Source organism: Odontesthes bonariensis, chromosome 14, assembly GCF_027942865.1.
Source record: "Odontesthes bonariensis isolate fOdoBon6 chromosome 14, fOdoBon6.hap1, whole genome shotgun sequence".
Classification (NCBI taxonomy): Eukaryota; Metazoa; Chordata; class Actinopteri; order Atheriniformes; family Atherinopsidae; genus Odontesthes; species Odontesthes bonariensis.
The window spans coordinates 31466897-31485624 of NC_134519.1; the positions used below are offsets into that span (position 1 = coordinate 31466897).

The window sequence follows — 18728 nt, forward strand, 5'->3', positions numbered from 1 at the left end:
CATCAAAACAATGTAAACCCTTTCTGATACAACACCTTATATCACCATGCATATCATTCCCAACTTTAGTGAATGCACCATATGGAGATGCTTAGTTAAGGCACCAGGACCCATAAATGAATTGAACATATGCATGCCCATCTGAAAACTACATATTAACACTCTTGAGCAGAAAAAAGAATGCAAGAATGCTGAGCTGCCATAAACCCCTCCACACAGACCAGAGTGCAGCAGCTGTGAAAGAATGCATTCACTATATCGTTTAGCAGGTTCCTTTTAAATACCAACAGATTCCATCTCATCCATCAAAAACTGTTCTTGAGAAACAATAAAACAAAGCGTCCAAAAGGGAAGACAGTGGTCAACCAACTGTACAAGTTATCGGTGGTAACAGTTTTAAAAGTGAAGTTTTTGTAGCAGAGGAAAAATTGGTTTTCACTATCTTAACGTAGGCTCTTGCACAACCAAATAGTGAATGTAAAGTCTTTTTCAATCGCAGTCTGTAACTTTTACCAAAATTACACCAAGTCATGGAACACGCTCTGAAGTTGCTGTAAAACTGATATGGGACATCTTTTGGTCAAATATTTCCAATAAACATCCTTCTACTCTTGATTTATCGTGTAAGTAAGCACAGATTCGTGCGCAGTAACAACTTACCGAGGCCTCTTCTCTGTTATATCAACAGCTCAAACGCTGCATAGTTGTGCGAGAGGATCGTTGCATTCGAGGTTCGCTCGGATGCCCTCTGCAGTCACTGCAGATCTTACAGCATGTGTCTGGAGAAATGTTCAAAACACACGTTGCACGGACACCGGACCGTCCCAAACCAGTCGATTAAGGAAGTGAAAAAACAGGATGTGAGGTCATCAGGAGTCCGTGTTTGGGCTCAATATCTGCATGTTGAAACAACTCGTTGCTCTGCCGCTGCATGTTCCTCGTGCTAGAAGCCTCCTTTAGTGAACGTGCACAGCCTCAAGACCCTGTGGCAAGCTGTTTTGACAGTTAATCAAACCACACTCCTGTTTCTGCTTTTTCAGATTACCTTAACAGCATTTATCTCGTTAAAACTGCATCCTTACAACTCAGAGCTGTAAATGAACAAATCCACATTCATATTCTTGGTCTACCCGATGATAACTATACTTTATCTCTGCTTGACAAATCTATTTCTAAAAGTCTTTGCAAAGTTTAAATAGACGTTTTAACATTAATAAGCCAGAACCGAGACGGAAAGCAGATATTATTTATATAATTCTTACAAGTCAAAATAGATATTTCCCATATCCACAATGACATTCTTCTACTGTGATTACTTCAGACAGATTAGCAAATTACTTTATCACTCTCCAAAGGGATATTTCATAGTTGCAATCAGATAAAGATTTAATTTAAATATATACAAATAAATAAATAATTATTCAAATAGATTAATAAGACAAGAAAACACAGTCATTATAATTTGAAACTTTTAAATAAAGAGTCATTATTTAAGGCTATTACTGTACGCAGGAATGACTACCCAGCGAAGATGAAAAAGTCTCTGGGTGAAGACATTGTTGTACGTAGAGGGTGTCCATTATGTTGAGCAGCTTACGTAACATTAATTTTTGCACAATCAGCTCCATAGGCTTCAGAGAAGTTCAGAGCCAGCCGTCATTTTTTGCAGCTTGTTACATAATAATGCAGGCTGTATAGTGTTAAACGCACTGGGGAAATCAAAGAACATGATCCTCAAAGTGCTGCTCGCTTTGTCCAGATGAGAGTGGGGTGTTGAAGTAGGTGTGATGGTATTTTCAACTCCAAACCCAGAGTGATAAGCAAACTGAAGTAGGACCTACAAGATACTTGTTTGCTTACTAAGGTGGTTACATAATGTGGGATGTTAGGGCAATAGCAAAATCCCCAAAAAAGTGTTCCTTTATTAACGTTTCTTCTTTCTGTCACTTGCTGGGAAGGGAAAAAAAAGACATTATGTACTTTCTATTTCACATCAACGAATGCATTTCCCATCTCTAGAATCCAGTTAAGTCAAGCTCATTGCATCATTAAGGGTGAAGTGTCTGAGGTGACCGTGAGATGAATGACTATACCCCATCAGTCTCTTTCTTCTCCAAATATCTTTATTTCTTTATTTATTCACGTCTAAATAACAAAATCAGGATCTTCCAAACAAGTTCTTGAAGGTATTATCATGATACTGCAAGAAGGGCATTCTCTTGATTAAGCATGCTTTGGCTTTGCCAGCAGCAGAACATCCCAAAACCATCCCTGATCTTCTCTAGTACTTGCCTTTATGATTGTTTTTTTTAACTGAGGGATCTTGATTTTACCTATATGACGGTAACATAAACTTAACTGTTTAAGCTCAAAGTTCCAAACTGTGACTTTTCAGACAATATTGTAGTCATCATCAGTCCAATGTAGATGGCCCTTGGCCCACATCAGTCCCTTCTACCTATTCTGGGCAGAAGAGTGGATTGTTTCTCAAAGCCATATGAGCCTTCCTGGAGCTGCCCCCCACCAGTTGATGTAAACACTGCAGTTGGACGTGTGTCATGAAAATGTGTTATCAGTTGGGGAGCAGTTGGGCATTTCTGACTGGATATACAAAGAAACTTCATCCAATACTGGAAAGTTAGCATTGGTCCCCCAGGGTTAGAGCATGTCCCAGAAGGGAGAAGCTTAGTGATAGCAACTCTCTGATCCTGGGATTATTTGATGAATCTGTACATTGATCCTACTTTTCTGAAAACTGTATTCCACCTCTCTGAAAGAATATTTGAAAATCTAGCAAGAAAGTATTTTCTAACTATTGTCCTGAAAAAAGCTTTTGCAGAAACAGAATGGCACTACATGTGTAGTATTATCGGTTGACACTGCCCCTTTTGAAGCCATTGAATCACAGAGTGGGCGCCAATTGTCAGCTTGGAGTATAAGTGCCTCAAAACTAAAGCTCCTCTTTTGGAGTGTTACATTGTTGTTAAAGTAGAGGATTGAATTATTTGTTTCGATTCTCCAGTTAAAAGTTGGTTGACTAATACACCGATTTGGCATCTAAGAGCTAGATGTTCCATTTAAATCTAGTAGGGAATGTAGCTTACATACCCACCGTTGTTGCATGCAAGGAAAACTTAATAACATTGGGTCTCATGCAAGAACATTTTCGCATTCTTATTCTAAATTTCTCTAATTTTTTCTGTATGAAGGTCTCGTACGAACACGCCACATCAAATTCAACAAACGCTCTTAACTTCGGAAAAGTACGAAACAACCTGCGTAAATAATGAATGCCACCTGTGCGTATTTAAGTGCACGCGCACGAGGATAGTAAATTTGCATACCCCACACCCAAAATAATACCATATAACACTACGCTTCCTATCTCCTGTGCCACGGAGTGTTGAGTATTGAGTCATAAGAATGGCATCAAGGTCCAAAAAAGACAACTTTACGGGCTCTGAGATTGAAGTTCTGCTTTCAGAGATCCAAAAAGGAAAATCTGTCATTTTTAGCAGTGTCAGCAGTGGAATTGTGGGACCTGCTAAAGGTCAGAAATGGGAAGCAATTATAAGTGCTGTTAATTCCATGTCACCTGTGGTGTGTAATGTCACTGAAATAAAGAAGAAATGGTTTGATATGAAAATGGCTTAAAAAAAAAAAAAAAAAAAAAAAAAAAAAAGGTCTCGCCATGGCCAGGCGTTCGATGAAAGCTGTGCAATCAGTTGTTGCCTTATCGTGATGGCACTTTGATGGGGCGGTCCATGAGAGGGGTTTCTGGCATGTTGTCTGCCTGGGCTGGTCCACAACAGCACGGTGCGTATACGATGCGTATATTTTTGTGCAGTCTATTGCTCCGATTATAGCCACATTCGGACAGAGCAGTTCTAAGAACGGTCCACCTCGAATTTCGTTCTAACTGCCCTTTCCCAGGGGAACTGTTTCAGTTTGCATTCGCACAGTCGGGACCTTGATAGGGACTGATGCAACGCTACCGTCTGCGACAGTGACGTGTTACTTTAGCGCCACACTCAACAACAAAACAAAACAAAACCTGCGAAAAGTAAGGAGAGAAGAAAAAAACACCACGAAGAAGCTAATATGGAGAGCGGGGAGGCCACCGTGTTCATGGTCTGCATGATGGGGATATTAATCATGGACAATCACATCAGAGGTCTAACATCGAGGCTGGAAGAGCACACAAAGAGAGTCAGGATCGAGTGGAGGCGATACTTCTTCGTTTCATGAAGGAAGGAGAGCAGAACGCCGCAGACAAAGGAGACAACTTGTAAGTGTGGCGAGGAAGGGGAGGAACTAAATAAAACTAGTCTTGAATAAAGGGAAAACAAGGGAAACCAACAACGCCACCCTGGGAATTGCACCCAGAGAATTAGTTTACTGGATTAAATGCACACAGGTCAGTCACTCAGGCAGCATGAGATGAGGTTCATGGTTTAAAATACAACTTTTATTACTCTATAAAAGCTTGGTTAAAAAGGGATCACATTCACAGAAAAGTAAAACTGAATTAATGCTGGGGCCAAGTGAGTGGGCAAGAGCTAGTGCAAATAAGGGGCACTCCAAAATAAAGCAAAACAACCAAAATCACCCATGTGCCAGACACACTACAACGTAGACCTGCTTCCCAGACACAGCAAAACAAAAAAAAAAGACAAAATTAGAAAATGCAAAAATAAATAAAACAAAACGAAAAAGTAACAAACCACAATTAACAAAAGTAAAAGAACAAAAGAAACTACAAACTCAGGACAAACAATTTATAAAAGAAAAGCTTAAAACCAACTCCAGGTATTTATGCCTTTCTCAATCATCTTAAGTAGGCCAGGCAGACAAAGACAAGGTGGTTACGAGGCAGCAGCAAAACACAACCACTTCGGACGAGCAGCAGGGAAGCGGAGCGATGAAGTTGAGCAAATTAAACACCCAGCAAAGCAGCAGCAGCTCCAGTGAGCCGATTGCGGTACCCTGTAGACAAAACACTATTAGCAGCACTAAATGATCAGCGTATGCGGCGTGTGTTTTAAAACATACCTGTAGCCGCAACACACGTACACACACACAACAGCGGAGGGAGGGCGAGAGAGAGCTCGGAAACCCCCGCTGGCGTTCACCAATGGAGCCCATATAGTAGCATACAAAGGGGCAGGGAGCAGCACCTAAGCAGTCACCCTATGGCACAACAAGCACCATGAGAACACAGGAAAAACAACAAGCACCGCGATGAAGCATCGGGCAGCCATACCTGTCAGGCCAAATGATTTGACCCGGAAGTGAGTCCGGTGACAATACGCAGAGGAAGAACCTGTGGGAGGACCGGCACTTTTATAGTCACCACCTCATTGATTGGCTGCAAGTAGCACTCATGGCAAGCAGCTGTAACAACATAGAAAGGCACGTCTATGCTGCTACATAAGTTTAACTTATTAAACACGCACCGGTTGTGTCCGTGTCGTATGAGTAAACATTTCAGCCGTGACAACATGACAATGGGCGTAGCTACCGACTACTAAACACCTACGTCAGATGTATTCCTATAGAACCCAGAAAAGACCCAGCCTCGGAGGAGGAGCTAAAATGGTTATAGGAACTGAAGGCCATGGTCCCGAGTTCCTGTATGTCCGAATGCGGGAAAAAACGGTCCCGTTCCTGAAAAGGTTATAGGAACTGCCAAAGGTTCCTACAGTGGGAATGTGCCTTATGTTTGGCAGTCCAGCCATGGTATGAAAGTTCCTCTAAATTTGTACTTGTTCGACAGTGGTGTTTGGTAATTTGATGTACCATGGGTGATAAACTGATGACAGTTTTGACCAAGGGGAGCGCATGACTCACAGAGGACTGGGACACAGCCATCTGTCTCCAATCTCCCTCTGAAAGGTTCCCGTGGCCAAAAATCAAAGGGTGGTGAGACCTTGACGTGTGGTGGAATTGGGTTTGATTGGCGTGTTTCTCTTTGGAGTTGTGGCTCTAGCAAGCTGCATATTTGTAGCAGCACAGTCCTTGGCAATCTAAATCAGGCATCCAAAAGTAGCAAGTCAGTCGCTGGTTACACTTCCCATTGACCTTGTTATATACAAAGTCAAATTAGCCTTCAATTAGTGCATAATTTAAGTCAAACAGAATAATGTCAGCATAGTTATGGGGTATAATGTATATATTTATTTATGATATCTTCAAAGTAATTAAACATACAATCCATTAGTCAAGCAAACTTGATTTGAATAACAGCGGACTATTTTATCTGACTCCTACGACAGGTCTGGATCACTTGTAAATTCTGTTGGTACCTGAAAGAAAACTCAAAATATGAATAAATTGGTGAATGCGCAAGTTCTCTTAAATCCCTCGTATGCGCGACTTAAGAACAAATCTGTTCGTACGAGTGGTTCTTGCAAAAGGCCCATTATGTCTAACAACCAACTCTGACACGTTAGCAACGCTCGTAAAAATCAAACGTCTGGAACTATATAATTTAATTCAATTTATAAAGGAAGAACTCTACAATCTGTTGTCGGTTTGAATTTTCATTCAAACCGACAAAGCATTTTGTTTTAATGCTTTTAGGTTTAATGTAAAGCACTTTGAATTGCATAGTTGTTGAATTGTGTTGTGCTATATATATATATATATATATATATATATATATATTAAAAAAAAAAAAAAAAAAGGTCCAACTATCCAACTACTAACGTCTTTTGGAGACTTTCGTTACATTTAAAAAATTTTGAAAACAAACAAAAAAAAAAAAAAAAAAAAAAAAAAAAAAAAGCATTTTGGACAGTATTTAGATATTCTTCTGGGCCAGTAACAGGACAGACATACCTTATGACATGGTAAGTCCTTATTTAAGCTTTTTGGAATCAGATATTAAAAAAAACAAGGAGAAAAACAACAAAGGACAGCTGGTTTGGTTTCAAATAAATGTATCTTAACAGTAGGAAATTACATCATCTGATCACGGTTCCTTGAGTTTTCATATATAGACAATGAATGCTTTAAAGTACAAAATAGGAAAACTAAAATTAGAGGATGTGAAAAGTACAATGACTAAAAATACAACACAAACAATGTGTTATGTTTTACACCAAAACATTCAACCAATCAAGCTAAAAGCAGACAGTGAGAGTGCATACAGACTCTAGTTTGACTCAGTGGAACATTGTGGTAATCTTCCAATACATTTAATTTTCACATTTCACTTCTTTAACAGCATCCTGTGAAACAACCGTCCCACGTCCTCTTCCTGAAAGACACAATGAAAGAGTGAACTTAGAAACATACTTTTAATTAAAGGTGGGGTAGGGGATCTTTTTCTGGAACATTTTTTTACATATTGCTTAAAATACTCTTCACACCCCCATTGCAACCAATTAATTAAAAGTTTTGACACAAATATGAAGTTTTAGTGGCCTCTAGAACGTACAATCTAGGAAAAACAGTATCCAATCATTGTGAACGGACCGTTCACAATGATTGGATTCTGATGCAGTCTATCAAACTGCAACCTGCTCCTCCCTCCCCCTCCTCCCTCCCCTGTGCGCATACCCTGCTCCGTGAACAAATTACGCGTCCAGAAGCTTGGCAGGAAGCTAAACTAGAGCCAGCTTGGCTAGCACCTAGCATTATTAAACGTATAGTTAGCATAAACTAAATACTAAATACGGCAACGATCGATGCTTGCTGTCAGAACAGCGCTCGTGCACCTTCGTGCTCGTTCATGTACTCTAGAGGCGTGCCTTCGGGGGGAAAGTGAAGAAAAGGGTTGGGACTTTTTACCGGTGTATTTTCAAAATGCAGGATCTCCTACCCTACCTTTAAAGAAAATAAATAAAATAAATAAAATGTTTTAAGTTGCTACTTAAAAAAAAAAAATCAAATTAGATCAACTTTTAAAAAATTAAGAAGCAAAAGCAATGAAAGGTTTAATACGTCTGTGTATTGTGTTGAAGTTTGCATGCTCAGCAAGCCCAGACATTTATGTATTACCATATTAGTTCTTATATAATTATATGAAATGGATTAGAAATAGAGAATTCAGTGAAAAGCAGTAATCTAGCCTAATCATCTCAGGGAGTCCTGATTACCAGAAATTGAGGCCCAACAAAGATTGAAGGATACAGTGTGATGTCATCTCTTCATGTTGTTACAGTGACACGCGTGTCCTCTGGGCGGTAGCTGGACCCATAAGCTTTAGTTCTGTTCCGTTACTTTTAATCCATGTTTATGTTTATGCATTTAGCAGACGCTTTTATCCAAAGTAATTTACACTCATAACCCAGGTAGGAAGGTTGTGTAAGGAGGTCTTGCCTAAGGACCCCTACTGGAGATGGTACCTTTCGTGCGGGGGGACTCGAACCCCTTTCACCCATATGAAAGGCCTCTTACCACTACACTATCCAATCATTTAAACCAGCAGTCCCCAATCCCTGGGCCATCGTTTGGTACCAGGCCGCACAGAAATAATAAATAACTTACATTATTTCTGTTTTATTTATTATACGAGTCTGAACAATGTTTTATTTTGAAAAATAACGAATTCTCTCCGTTACATCCGACGAGGACTCACTCTTGACACGTATCAAGATGCTTGTCTCGGTCACGTGATACGCTAATATTAAACCCACAAGCTAGCAAAATGAGTAAAAAACAGAGGGGAAAAGGCCCAGTGAGGACACAAAAGAAGAGCCTATGAGCACTAAGAAAAAGAAAGCTGCATTTAACAGACAATACTAGGAGACCTACTTAAAATATGGAATTATCGTGACAGGTGATTCCCACGCACCAAGCCGCTCTGCATAATATGCGGCGACCGGCTCTCCAATGAGGCAATGAAGCCTTCAAAAATAAAAGTTACATAGAAGTACACAGTGGATTCACGTTTATTATTACATTTACAAAATACAACAGTTTTTGTGTTGGTCGTATCATTTTGCTTTGTTGTATTTATCCGGCACACCTTAAAGGCCGGTCTGTAAAAATATTGTCTGACATTAAACCGGTCCATGGCGCAAAAACAGTTGGGGACCACTGATTTAAACCATTACTGTACTCATGAGGACTCAGAGAAGCTCCAATTTCTCCTCTGGCAAGAACTTGTTGATTGAATTAATGTAGCAGTATAATTGCATAAAAGGAGAGTAAAATAAATAAAAGCACAGTAGGGAAAAAAAAATACAAAGCATGTCTGGCAGCAGCTGTAACCATCCTTCAGATTTCCTACTGGACTGAGTGTTTATAAAAAAAAATTAAAAAAAATAAAAAACCAGCACAGTTTGTCTCCCCACAATCTGCGGTCGCTGTGGAACGTTCAATACATTCTCCTAACTTCCTCTTAGAAAGAGATCATTATATATGTAAATATAGTTACTTGAATAGTTATTTTGTCAGATGATGCAGCTGTTACAAAATTAGGATTTCATTAGAGCAGAGCGACAGTATAGAAATGCCTCAAGCAACAGCATGACGACACAATCTTCTAGGGCTGATTTTCTGTTAAAATTTCTGACAAGTTTGGCCTTAAGACAAAAGAAAAAGAAAAATATATATAACAAAGATACAATTACACTTTACTGTTTTTCAGAATTGGATATTAGGACAGAGTTTACAGAGTTCTAAAGACTGATTTATGCTTCAGACGCAAAGCCTCTGACGCTCGGGCGCAGAGCCTCTGCGAGCGTAAAAATCTTGACCACTCCCCCACGCAGAGGCTCTGCGCGCGTCCTCGGGCACCTCAGAAAAATCCTGACTACGCGACAGACGCATGCAGACCACCAACGGAAGTGCGCAGACAAAAGCGGCTGTGATTGGTCCTCGGTATGCCTTTCTGGTTGTCTGTGTGGCTTCCTCCTTTGCATTTTCGCCAACTCCAATAAAATAAGCTGTTCTTCTTCGATGTCGAGCAACTCCAGATCCATATATTGCATACACTTTTTTTTTTTGAAAGAAACACTTCCGCCGGCGCCACCGAAGTTCTCGTCACCGCCCACTAAAAATTCTCGCGAGGGGATACTGATGTGCATCCCGAGAAATTCCAGACCGAGGTTGCAGAACCATAACATGAAAAGTGGTTCGCGACCAGAGCAAAGCAACACGTCAAGACGATAGACGCAGAACTATAATCTGCCCTTTAGGCCCATTTCAGTCTAAATGAGAGTAAACATGCCGGAGTCATTCAACCACACGATCTAGTTGTGTTGGTCAACTTTTGAAAAGCTCAGGTTTGATATGTGTACACGCTGCTGCACACACTGTGGGGGACACCTGCGGGAGATAATTCTCTGACCAATCACCAGGGTGCAGTGTTTCTACATCATCATATAGTACCAGCTCAGTTTCCTCAGAACCATGCCTGAGGTAGTACCATCAGCTTTACGCTGTACCTCAATTGATCTGGTCAGCTTTATCACCATCTTTTGTCACATTCTGTCATATTGCCAGGACAGCATTTTGTTTATTTCTCAAGATCACGTGTCATGGTGATATGTGACCAAGTATAAACAAGGTATGTTTTCCATGCTGAACTGCAATTCTCCATTTTATATATATATATATATATATATATATATATATATATATATATATATAAATTTCCACAACAATAATAGATTTAAACCGTTAATCTGACTACATTGTTTTTAAATGCATTTCTTATGTACATCTCACTCTTTGTTCACCTCTTCATACTAAGCCTTTTTCTGCAGCAGTAAGGTAGGCAATACCTTTGACTTTTCCACCTCGTCCCCCTCTGTGGGCTCCCACACCTGAGGACTTTTTACTGGGACGCCCTGCCACGCCTCTTTTGCCACCTTTTTCATCCTTGGGTTTTGCATAAGCCACAGTCACTTTTCTGCCATCTATCTCACAGTCCTCCATGGCTTCTTTGGTAGATGTGCAATGTTCTTCGCTCTCAAATTCCACAAAACCAAACCTGAAATGCACAAAAAAAGAATTTAATTTGTAAAAGTACAGGTGACAAAAACTTGAAATCTTTTTGATAGTTACCACACTTAAATGACAAATTCATGCTAACAACCTCTTTGAAGGTCCTGTGTCCTTATTCACAGTGACTCTTGCACTGAGGGCTCCTTCAAAGGCACTTTTTAGTGTCTCTGCAGTTGTCTTCTCAGCAAGGCCCACCACAATCAGAGTTTTTGATTGGACTAAAATGGAAAATAAACATTTTTAGTTTGACAGCTTTTACTCAAACTAATCAGAAAATGAACGGCTAATCAGTCAAACACCTTTTTCTTTCTCTGGTTTTGCTCTTGCGTCACAGAATTGCACTTTGGGCACTCTCTTGCAGATCTTAATATTTTGGGACGACTGCAAGGCCTTTTCGGCATCTGCTACAGCCCTGAACTCAATAAATGCATATCTGCAGAGATACAAATATTTATTGAGAATTTTATAATACTTTCTTCATTAGTAAAAACACAAATAAATGGAGCGTAACGACTTACCCTCTAGGCTTTCCTTTGCTATGAGGAATGCTGATGCTAATGGCTTTCTGAAAGACATTCTTCAGATGTTTTTCTTTCACGTTGTAAGACAAATTGCTCAGAAATAAGGTGTTATTTGGAGGAGCTTCAGCTGTGAGAATGAAGTGAAAATGAAGTGAAAGTGAAAATATCTTTAATAAAAAGGTCAAATGCTAAAGTACAAATAAAAAAACAGAAAAAGTATAATTGAATTTTAGTATCATTCCAGCAAACAGTGACTTACCCGTTGCTTTGTTACCGTCAGCATTAGCTTTAGGCACATTAGGTTCTCCTACAGTGTCTACAATCAAAACCCGGTCTTGGATCTTAGCTCCTTGTATTTTCTCATGTACTTTCTGAGCAATCGTTTCATTTCTAAACTCCACAAAGGCAATACTGTTGAAAAAAAACAAACAGGCATTTCATTTAATGCATCATGAAAATATTAATTCAATTAGAAATCAGTGAAGTATGTTTTGCTCATTTGACACCATTTTAGGTTACAGAGTGAACTCTCACCCTTGACTTGGCCCTTCAGCTCCACCAGGAAACCGAACAGCAATTGCTTTGCGGAAAATTTTAAAGATGTCTTCTTTCGTTGCATCGTATGGCAAATTTTTTAGAAACAAACATCTGGCATCTTTGGCTGAGGAAAAAAATAATTTTATTTATTTATTTTAAACAGGACAGTCCTTAAATCACACCTTCCTAATTTTTGCCACATTTCGTGTCTGTACCTGGTCACATTTAACATCAAATTTGAATATTGAGCAATCAAGGTTGCTCAGTCGTATGCTTTTTACCTTTTTTGTCCAGTGGGAGAGCTTTCACCTTTTCTTTGTCCTCACTTTTAACCTTTGCTTTGGCGATCTTCACTGGCTTATCAAGGACTTTCTCTCCATTCAGTGTCAAAGCTTTAGCCAAGTCCATTTCTGAGGCCAAATCTACAAATGCATGTTTTCTACAACAGCAGAAATTCTCAACTCAGCACTTAATGTAGAAAACATAGAACAAAACCAGACATCAAAACGTACTCACCTGGACCGGGCTAACCGGATGTCATGAAACAGTAGACTTTGTGTCATGAAGTATTTTGCTAATGAATCTTTGATTTCTTCAAATGTTTTAGAAGTGTTAAGGTTTCCAACGAAAAGACAGAAGCCTGGAATGAAATAGTAGAGTTAAATGTGTGAAGAAAACAATCAAAGGAGAGTTAGGTACCTTAAAATACAAGATTTGGCAGAAAGTCATAATGAGTTTATACCATCATTGATGAGCTTAGTTTTCTTTGATGAGGAAGTCTCAGTGGCAGGTTCCGCCTTCCGTTTCCCATTCACTTCAGGTGATAGAAAATGTGTTATTTTAAACAACGCCACAACTAGTGTGTAAGCAGTGTCCAAATTTGATGCTTTTGTGCAGTTTAACGCACTTGTTATCGAGACCTAATTATCTACAATAACTGTCTTTAGGTACACTATTTTGGTGTCTGAAATTAATTTTACAAAGACTACGTAAATACTGCTTAAAGTTTGATGGAAAGCACCTATAGTAAAGCTATTTGGTTCAATAGCGAGCAGATCTGGTCAGATCCAAAAATGGTTATTCAACACTCATTGGGCCTCATGCAAGAACATTTTCGTATTTTTATTGTAAATTTCTCTCACTTTTTTCGTACGAAGGTCTCGTACGAACACGCCACGTCAGATTCAACAAGTGCTCTTAACTTCGGAAAAAGTGTGTAAACGACCTGCGTAAATGATGAATCCCACCCGTGCGTATTTAAGTGTATGTGCACGAGGATAGTAGATTTTCATACTCCACGCCCAAAGTTATACCATATTAGGCTGTGCTTCCTCTCTCCTGTGCCAGGAAGTGTTGAGTCATGAGAATGGCATCAAGGCGCAAATAGAACAACTTTACAGGCACTGAGATTGAAGTTCTGCTTTCAGAGATCCAAAAAGGAAAAACTGTCATTTTTAGCAGTGTCAGCAGTGGAATTACGGGACCTGCTAAAGCGGAGAAATGGGAAGCAATTACGAGTGCTGTTAATTCAATGTCACCTGTGGTTCGTAATGTCACCGAAATAAAAAAATAAAAGAAATGGTTTAATATGAAAATGGCTTAAAAATAAATAAATAAATAAATAAATTCTTCCCCTGGGCAGGCGCTCGATGTCTGCAACTAAAGCCGTGCAATCAGTTGTTGCCTCAACATGATGGCACTTTGATGGGGTGGTCCATGAGGGGGGTCTTCTGGCACCACACCTTTTGGTCTGCCTGTGCTGGTTCAGGTAGTAGGAGACCCTCGTTCATGGCAATATTGTGCAAATCTGGCATCCCTTCTCTGGGCTATAAAGCAGTTTGCCCCCCCCCCCGTATCGAGACACACCCACCTGGCCTTCAGCTCAGTGCGCTCCACAACAGCACGGGTGTTTTGATGCGTATATGTGTCTCGTGCTTCAATTGGGTGATAAACTGATGAGAGCTTTGATGACCAAGGGGAGCGCATGACTCACAGAGGACTGGGACACCCCCAATCTGTCTCCAATCTCCCTCTGAAAGGTTCCAGTGGCAAAAAATCCAAGGATGGTGAGGACCTGGACGTGTGGTGGAATTGGGTTTGATCTCTCTGGAGTTGTGGCTCTAGCAAGCTGCATATTTGCAGCAGCACAGTCGTTGGCAATCTTAATCGCGATGTCAGCCATTCGTCTGTCTCCACATGGGTATCTACATGGTCTCTTCCAAGAGCGTGACGCGCTAAGGCATCCAAAAGTAGAAAGTCAGCCGCTGGATACGCTTCCCATTGACCTTGTTATTTACAGAGTCAAATTAACCTTCAATTAGTGCATAAGTTAAGTCAAACAGAATAATGTCAGCATCATTATGGGGTATAATGTATATTTATTTAGGTTTGCTTAAAAGTAATTAAATATACAATCCATTTGTCAAGCAAACTTGATTGGAATAACAGCGGACTATTTTACTAAACTCCTACGAAGCTCTGGATCACTCGTAAATTCTGTTCGTACCTGAAAGAAAACGTAAAATACGAAAAGATTGGTAAATGCGCAAATTGTCTTAAATCACTCGTACGCACGATTTAAGAACAAATCTTTGCGTACGAACGGTTCTTGCATGAGGCCCATTGTCTAATTAAATCGGCACATAGAACTCGAAGTTTTTTTGGAGCGTTGAAAGGTTTTTACTCAAAAATCCAATGCAATTACTTAAATCGTCAGCACTCAAAAAAGTCAGTTAGCTGACTGAGGTACCTGACAAGATGCTCTCCATGCATAAACAGGAGAGAATACATTTGTTTTGTTTTTAAGTGATATATTTTGAGATCAGACTGCTGTGAAAATATTTGAAGTATCAAATCCCCTGGAAGTTTTTTTCAAACATAGGAAGACTCTCTGCCTCAGTTTAAAGGTCCCATGGCATGAAATTTTCACTTTTTAAGGTTGTTTAACATTAATATGAGTTCCTCTAGTCTGCCTGCGGTCCCCCAGTGGCTAAAAATGACGATAGACCTAAACCATGCACTGGAAATTATTCTCCGCCTTTGGAAATGTGACCATGCAGATGGCCTGATTGGGAAAGCCGCCGCTTATGACGTGGAGGTTGTTTCCCTCCAGAGCCCATATGTGGCTATGCCAAAGTTGCCTTTTCCCACCCACAGCTCTTTGGCCAGCTCATTGCGCTGTACATGGATGTAAAAAATCTGTTTAGAGCTCCTGCATCAGAACCTCTAAAGAGCTAGTGGACAGATTTTGTTTTTTTTCTGGGAAAGTGACGACAGAACCGAAGAGATTTGTGTATGTGTGCGCCAAACATTTCACCTACGAATGTTTTCAGAACTTGGGCTAATACCGAGCCCAAGGGAGAGCCCAGACACCCTGCGGAGGAATCTCATTTCAGCCGCTTGTATTTGCGATCTCATTCTCTCGGTCACTACCCACAGCTCGTGACCATAGGAATATAGATTGACCGGTAAATCGAGAGCTTAGCCTTCTGGCTCAGCTCCTTTTTCACCACGACGGGCCAGTGCAGAGCCGAGCCGCATCACTGCAGACGCCGCACCGATCCACCTATCAATCTCCTGCTCCATTCGCCCCCTTACTTGGGGAAGGATCTCATTCCCGAAAGTAAGTAATTTAACGCTCTATTATTGTGTTGCTTTCCTGTATGTACAGTATAGTTACATAGCTTGTTACCACAGGAAAGGGTTTGTATTGTTAGCAGCTAACGGTTAGCTATGCAGCTAATAGCATCTGCAAGCTCTTATCTCTGCCAACTGGGCTGTTGGAGGTGTTTGCATGCCCATGAGATGGTTAACTCGCTCATTTTAGACCAAAACCCCCTACTTCAAGCTTCCTGAAGAAGAATGAATCCGCAAATTCAGTGCATTTCATCAGGATAATGATTCATTCATGGTTCCAGAGTCAAAACGGTCAGTCTGTCTGTGTCGTTAGCTCTGCAGCTAATAGCTCGGTCACTGTCGCTAATGTAACGGTAAATAGCATGAGGTATGCAAGTGGACACCTCATTTACTGTAACGCAAGTGTTGTGTACTTATTTGTCGTTTTGATAGCCGTCCTGCTGTTGGTGTTATGGTGCGCACGATATCTGCCTTTCCCCTGATTGAAATGACTCGCGCTACGTGCATCTTTGCAAACCAGAGCAATCAGATGAGAATGTCAAAATCCTCACTCCTGCTTTCCCCTTCACGCACGCCTTTTTTGCTGTGCCTTGTGTAGTACTTGCTTGATGTTTGACTGTATTAGGAGAGTTGTTCAGTAACTAGTTCGTCATATTGTCAAAGTAAGCTCATATCAACAGGTTTCGCTAGTTTTACGGCATAGGGCTGCCGCGCCATCTACATGCCATAGCGATTCACAAAACATTGGCGCAAGGTACCACGGGCATCAGTAAGGCCACACCCCCACTAAACAGCTCATTCTGAGGATCCTAAGGAAAGCTCATTTTTGGGACTGGCTGTAATTCTGCACCAAGGCAGAATTTTGGGGGGAAAAAAAACTCAGATACAGTATTAGGGGACCACTAAAGCCTATAAAAATATATAAAAGCCTCCATTTATTTTCATGCCATAAGACCTTTAAGGTTATTCTGTCACAAGCAGTTTTCACACTTCAGCCTAGACAACTTCATGAGAATCAAGTGCATTAATGGTCTGTAGTTGCTCATTTACACAAGTACTAAAACAGTAGATTCACTGTGCAACAAGCGAGCTCACAACTGAAATATGGAAGCCAGGATATGGTGCAAACACTTGACAGCAGAAATCAGTGTTTTGTGAACAGCAAACCGAGGACAGTGAACAAAGACTAATGTTCTGCAGTGAACGTGTCAAAATGGCAACATATGAGTACATGTAAACTCTTGAGAGCCACTCACCCACTGTGTCCTCAGTTCCACTAGATTCCTTCTCGATACCATCACCCTGTCCTCTTTTATTCTTTTTCTTCCTGGTTACAGCTACAGTAGGGATATTTTCATTGTCTTCATTTATGGGGATCTTTTGAGATTCTAAAAAAAATTTTTTTTAAAAAAGCAGCATCATCGCTGACACCATTCACTGTAATACCTCTCGGATACATTTATGTGGGGGTGATGTTAGGCAGTACCTTGTTCATCTTCACTTTCTCCCATCTCTTGCTCCATCTTTGTCTCTGGAATCTGGCTAGGAGCTACAGCTGTACCAGCTGAAGAGATGATCTGCATCTGTTTTTCTGATTAAAAAAAAATGTCCATCCTGTCATTTAATGAAGCTGTAGAACTAGAACTTTACTGATAAAAACATTCAATTGGTTTATTATTAATTCATACCATGCAGAAGTGCCCTGTAAACATCCTTACCTTTTCCCTTCATCTGATCATTTGCACTGGCTGCCCTCTTTGTTCCATCACCCTCTTCTTCCGCATTCTCCTCCTCCCAAGATACAGTTACTGTGGGGGTGTTTCTTTTCACTTCTATGATGGTGTTCATCTGAAGATCTTCAAATACATTTTCATTACAGACACAGCTCAGAGTTTTCTGTCAGGCAGAAAGGGGTTACAGGTTCAAACAGTACCTTCTTCATCTTCCTCCAGTTTCATCTCCACTTCTGTGCTCATCAGTTCACTGGAGGAGACAGTCTCCGTCTGCGCCTCTGAAGCAATTATTAACAATTTAGCTGTCGCTCCTGAAACATCCATGTTTATTTTGAATAATCAGTTGTTTGAATTAAATTACTTACCATGGTTAACCTTGTTCTCTTCTTCTACATCTTTATTTTGTCTTTTGCTAAGCCACGTAGTCTGTAACAAAAAAAAACAAAAAACAAAAAAACATGACTGTCCCCCTGTCCTGCAAGCATACAGCCTTCCGCTAACATTAGAAGTCAGGCTGACAAGAACAATAAATTAGCGTTCAGAGAACAAAAATATGAAGTAATCTAACAGACCCTTAACGTTTGGGGGATATCAAAACTGCCCAACATAACGTCATTGTTTGACGTTATATCCACTTTAAGACAGCCAACATTTTTTTTAGAAAACATTAACAATAAAAAAAATAAAAAAATAAAACAACTGAACACTTAAGGAACATAGAGTAATCACACATACAACTAAAAACTAACATGACATTAATGACAAACCAAAAACTAACTGTGGAGTAACGTCACTGTAACCATGAAAAAAGGAGCCATTAGCAAAGTTGATGTTTGTCAGTTTGGGTAATTCATCAAAGTCTCGTGTGATGTCTGGGTAACAGCCCTAAACTCAAAATTATTCTAATAATTGTAGTATGTGCTTAGGAAATAAAAGTAACAAATATTCCCAGTAAAGAGGCTTAAACCTGTAACTTGTGCATTTGCTGAAGTACAGCAAGGTACCGACATAAAACCAAACTGCCGGGTTGTAAAACTGGAAATAAACAACTTAAAATTGTGCCTTTATGAAGGAGAACTCTGGACTCTTCTTCACGAGCGAACCAAATGTTAGCTTGTTAGTTTGCAGCAAGACCAAACAACGGTTAGCTTAAACAATCCACTTAAATCGCTAAAAGCCCGGTAAATGTAAATATAATCCAATTTCATTCTTACACTTTTCTTTGCCATATTTTGTATTCAAACAGCGCACACCAAAAGCTGGTACAAAAAGCTGCGACAACAGCACACGTGTGCTCAGCTAAAAACATCCACATGCCACTGTTTGAAGGTACCGACTGCGC

At 40.2% G+C, this 18728-nt stretch overlaps 2 protein-coding genes across 6 annotated transcripts in view; both read right to left on the bottom strand.

Annotated features, from left to right (window-relative positions):
- The window catches only part of LOC142399400 (polyamine-transporting ATPase 13A3-like), a 45907-nt gene extending 45080 nt beyond the window's left edge, over window positions 1-827 (bottom strand). For all 3 annotated transcript variants that reach the window (XM_075484031.1, XM_075484030.1, XM_075484033.1), the window contains exon 1: window positions 661-827. The gene's annotated coding sequence lies outside the window, so the exon portion shown is untranslated. The remainder of the gene's footprint in view (window positions 1-660) is intronic.
- A 5327-nt stretch (window positions 828-6154) lies between these two features.
- LOC142399401 (nucleolin-like) lies at window positions 6155-18718 on the bottom strand. 3 transcript variants are annotated; one of them, XM_075484036.1, is made up of 16 exons: window positions 18601-18718; window positions 17752-17812; window positions 17587-17664; window positions 17372-17509; window positions 17140-17244; window positions 16910-16990; window positions 12760-12831; window positions 12534-12657; window positions 12299-12456; window positions 12015-12141; window positions 11740-11891; window positions 11478-11607; window positions 11259-11392; window positions 11051-11177; window positions 10737-10945; window positions 6155-7261 (listed from the first exon to the last, which is right to left on the bottom strand). In XM_075484036.1, exons 1-16 carry the CDS (start codon window positions 18613-18615, stop codon window positions 7200-7202), a joined length of 1773 nt encoding a protein of 590 aa, XP_075340151.1. In that variant the 5' UTR covers window positions 18616-18718; the 3' UTR covers window positions 6155-7199. The 3 variants fall into 3 exon arrangements, with proteins under 3 accessions (XP_075340151.1, XP_075340149.1, XP_075340150.1); XM_075484034.1 differs by having other exon boundaries at window positions 16910-17041; XM_075484035.1 differs by having other exon boundaries at window positions 10692-10945; window positions 16910-17041.
- Between the last annotated feature and the right edge of the window lie 10 nt (window positions 18719-18728).

Bases quoted from the DNA above. Each gene is read 5' to 3' on its own strand.
- LOC142399401 (XM_075484034.1), bottom strand. The intron at 11,393-11,477 runs GTAAGTCGTTAC...GTATCTCTGCAG, and splicing joins AGCAAAGGAAAGCCTAGAGG to ATATGCATTTATTGAGTTCA. The intron at 11,178-11,258 runs GTGTTTGACTGA...TTTCCATTTTAG, and splicing joins AAAACCAGAGAAAGAAAAAG to TCCAATCAAAAACTCTGATT.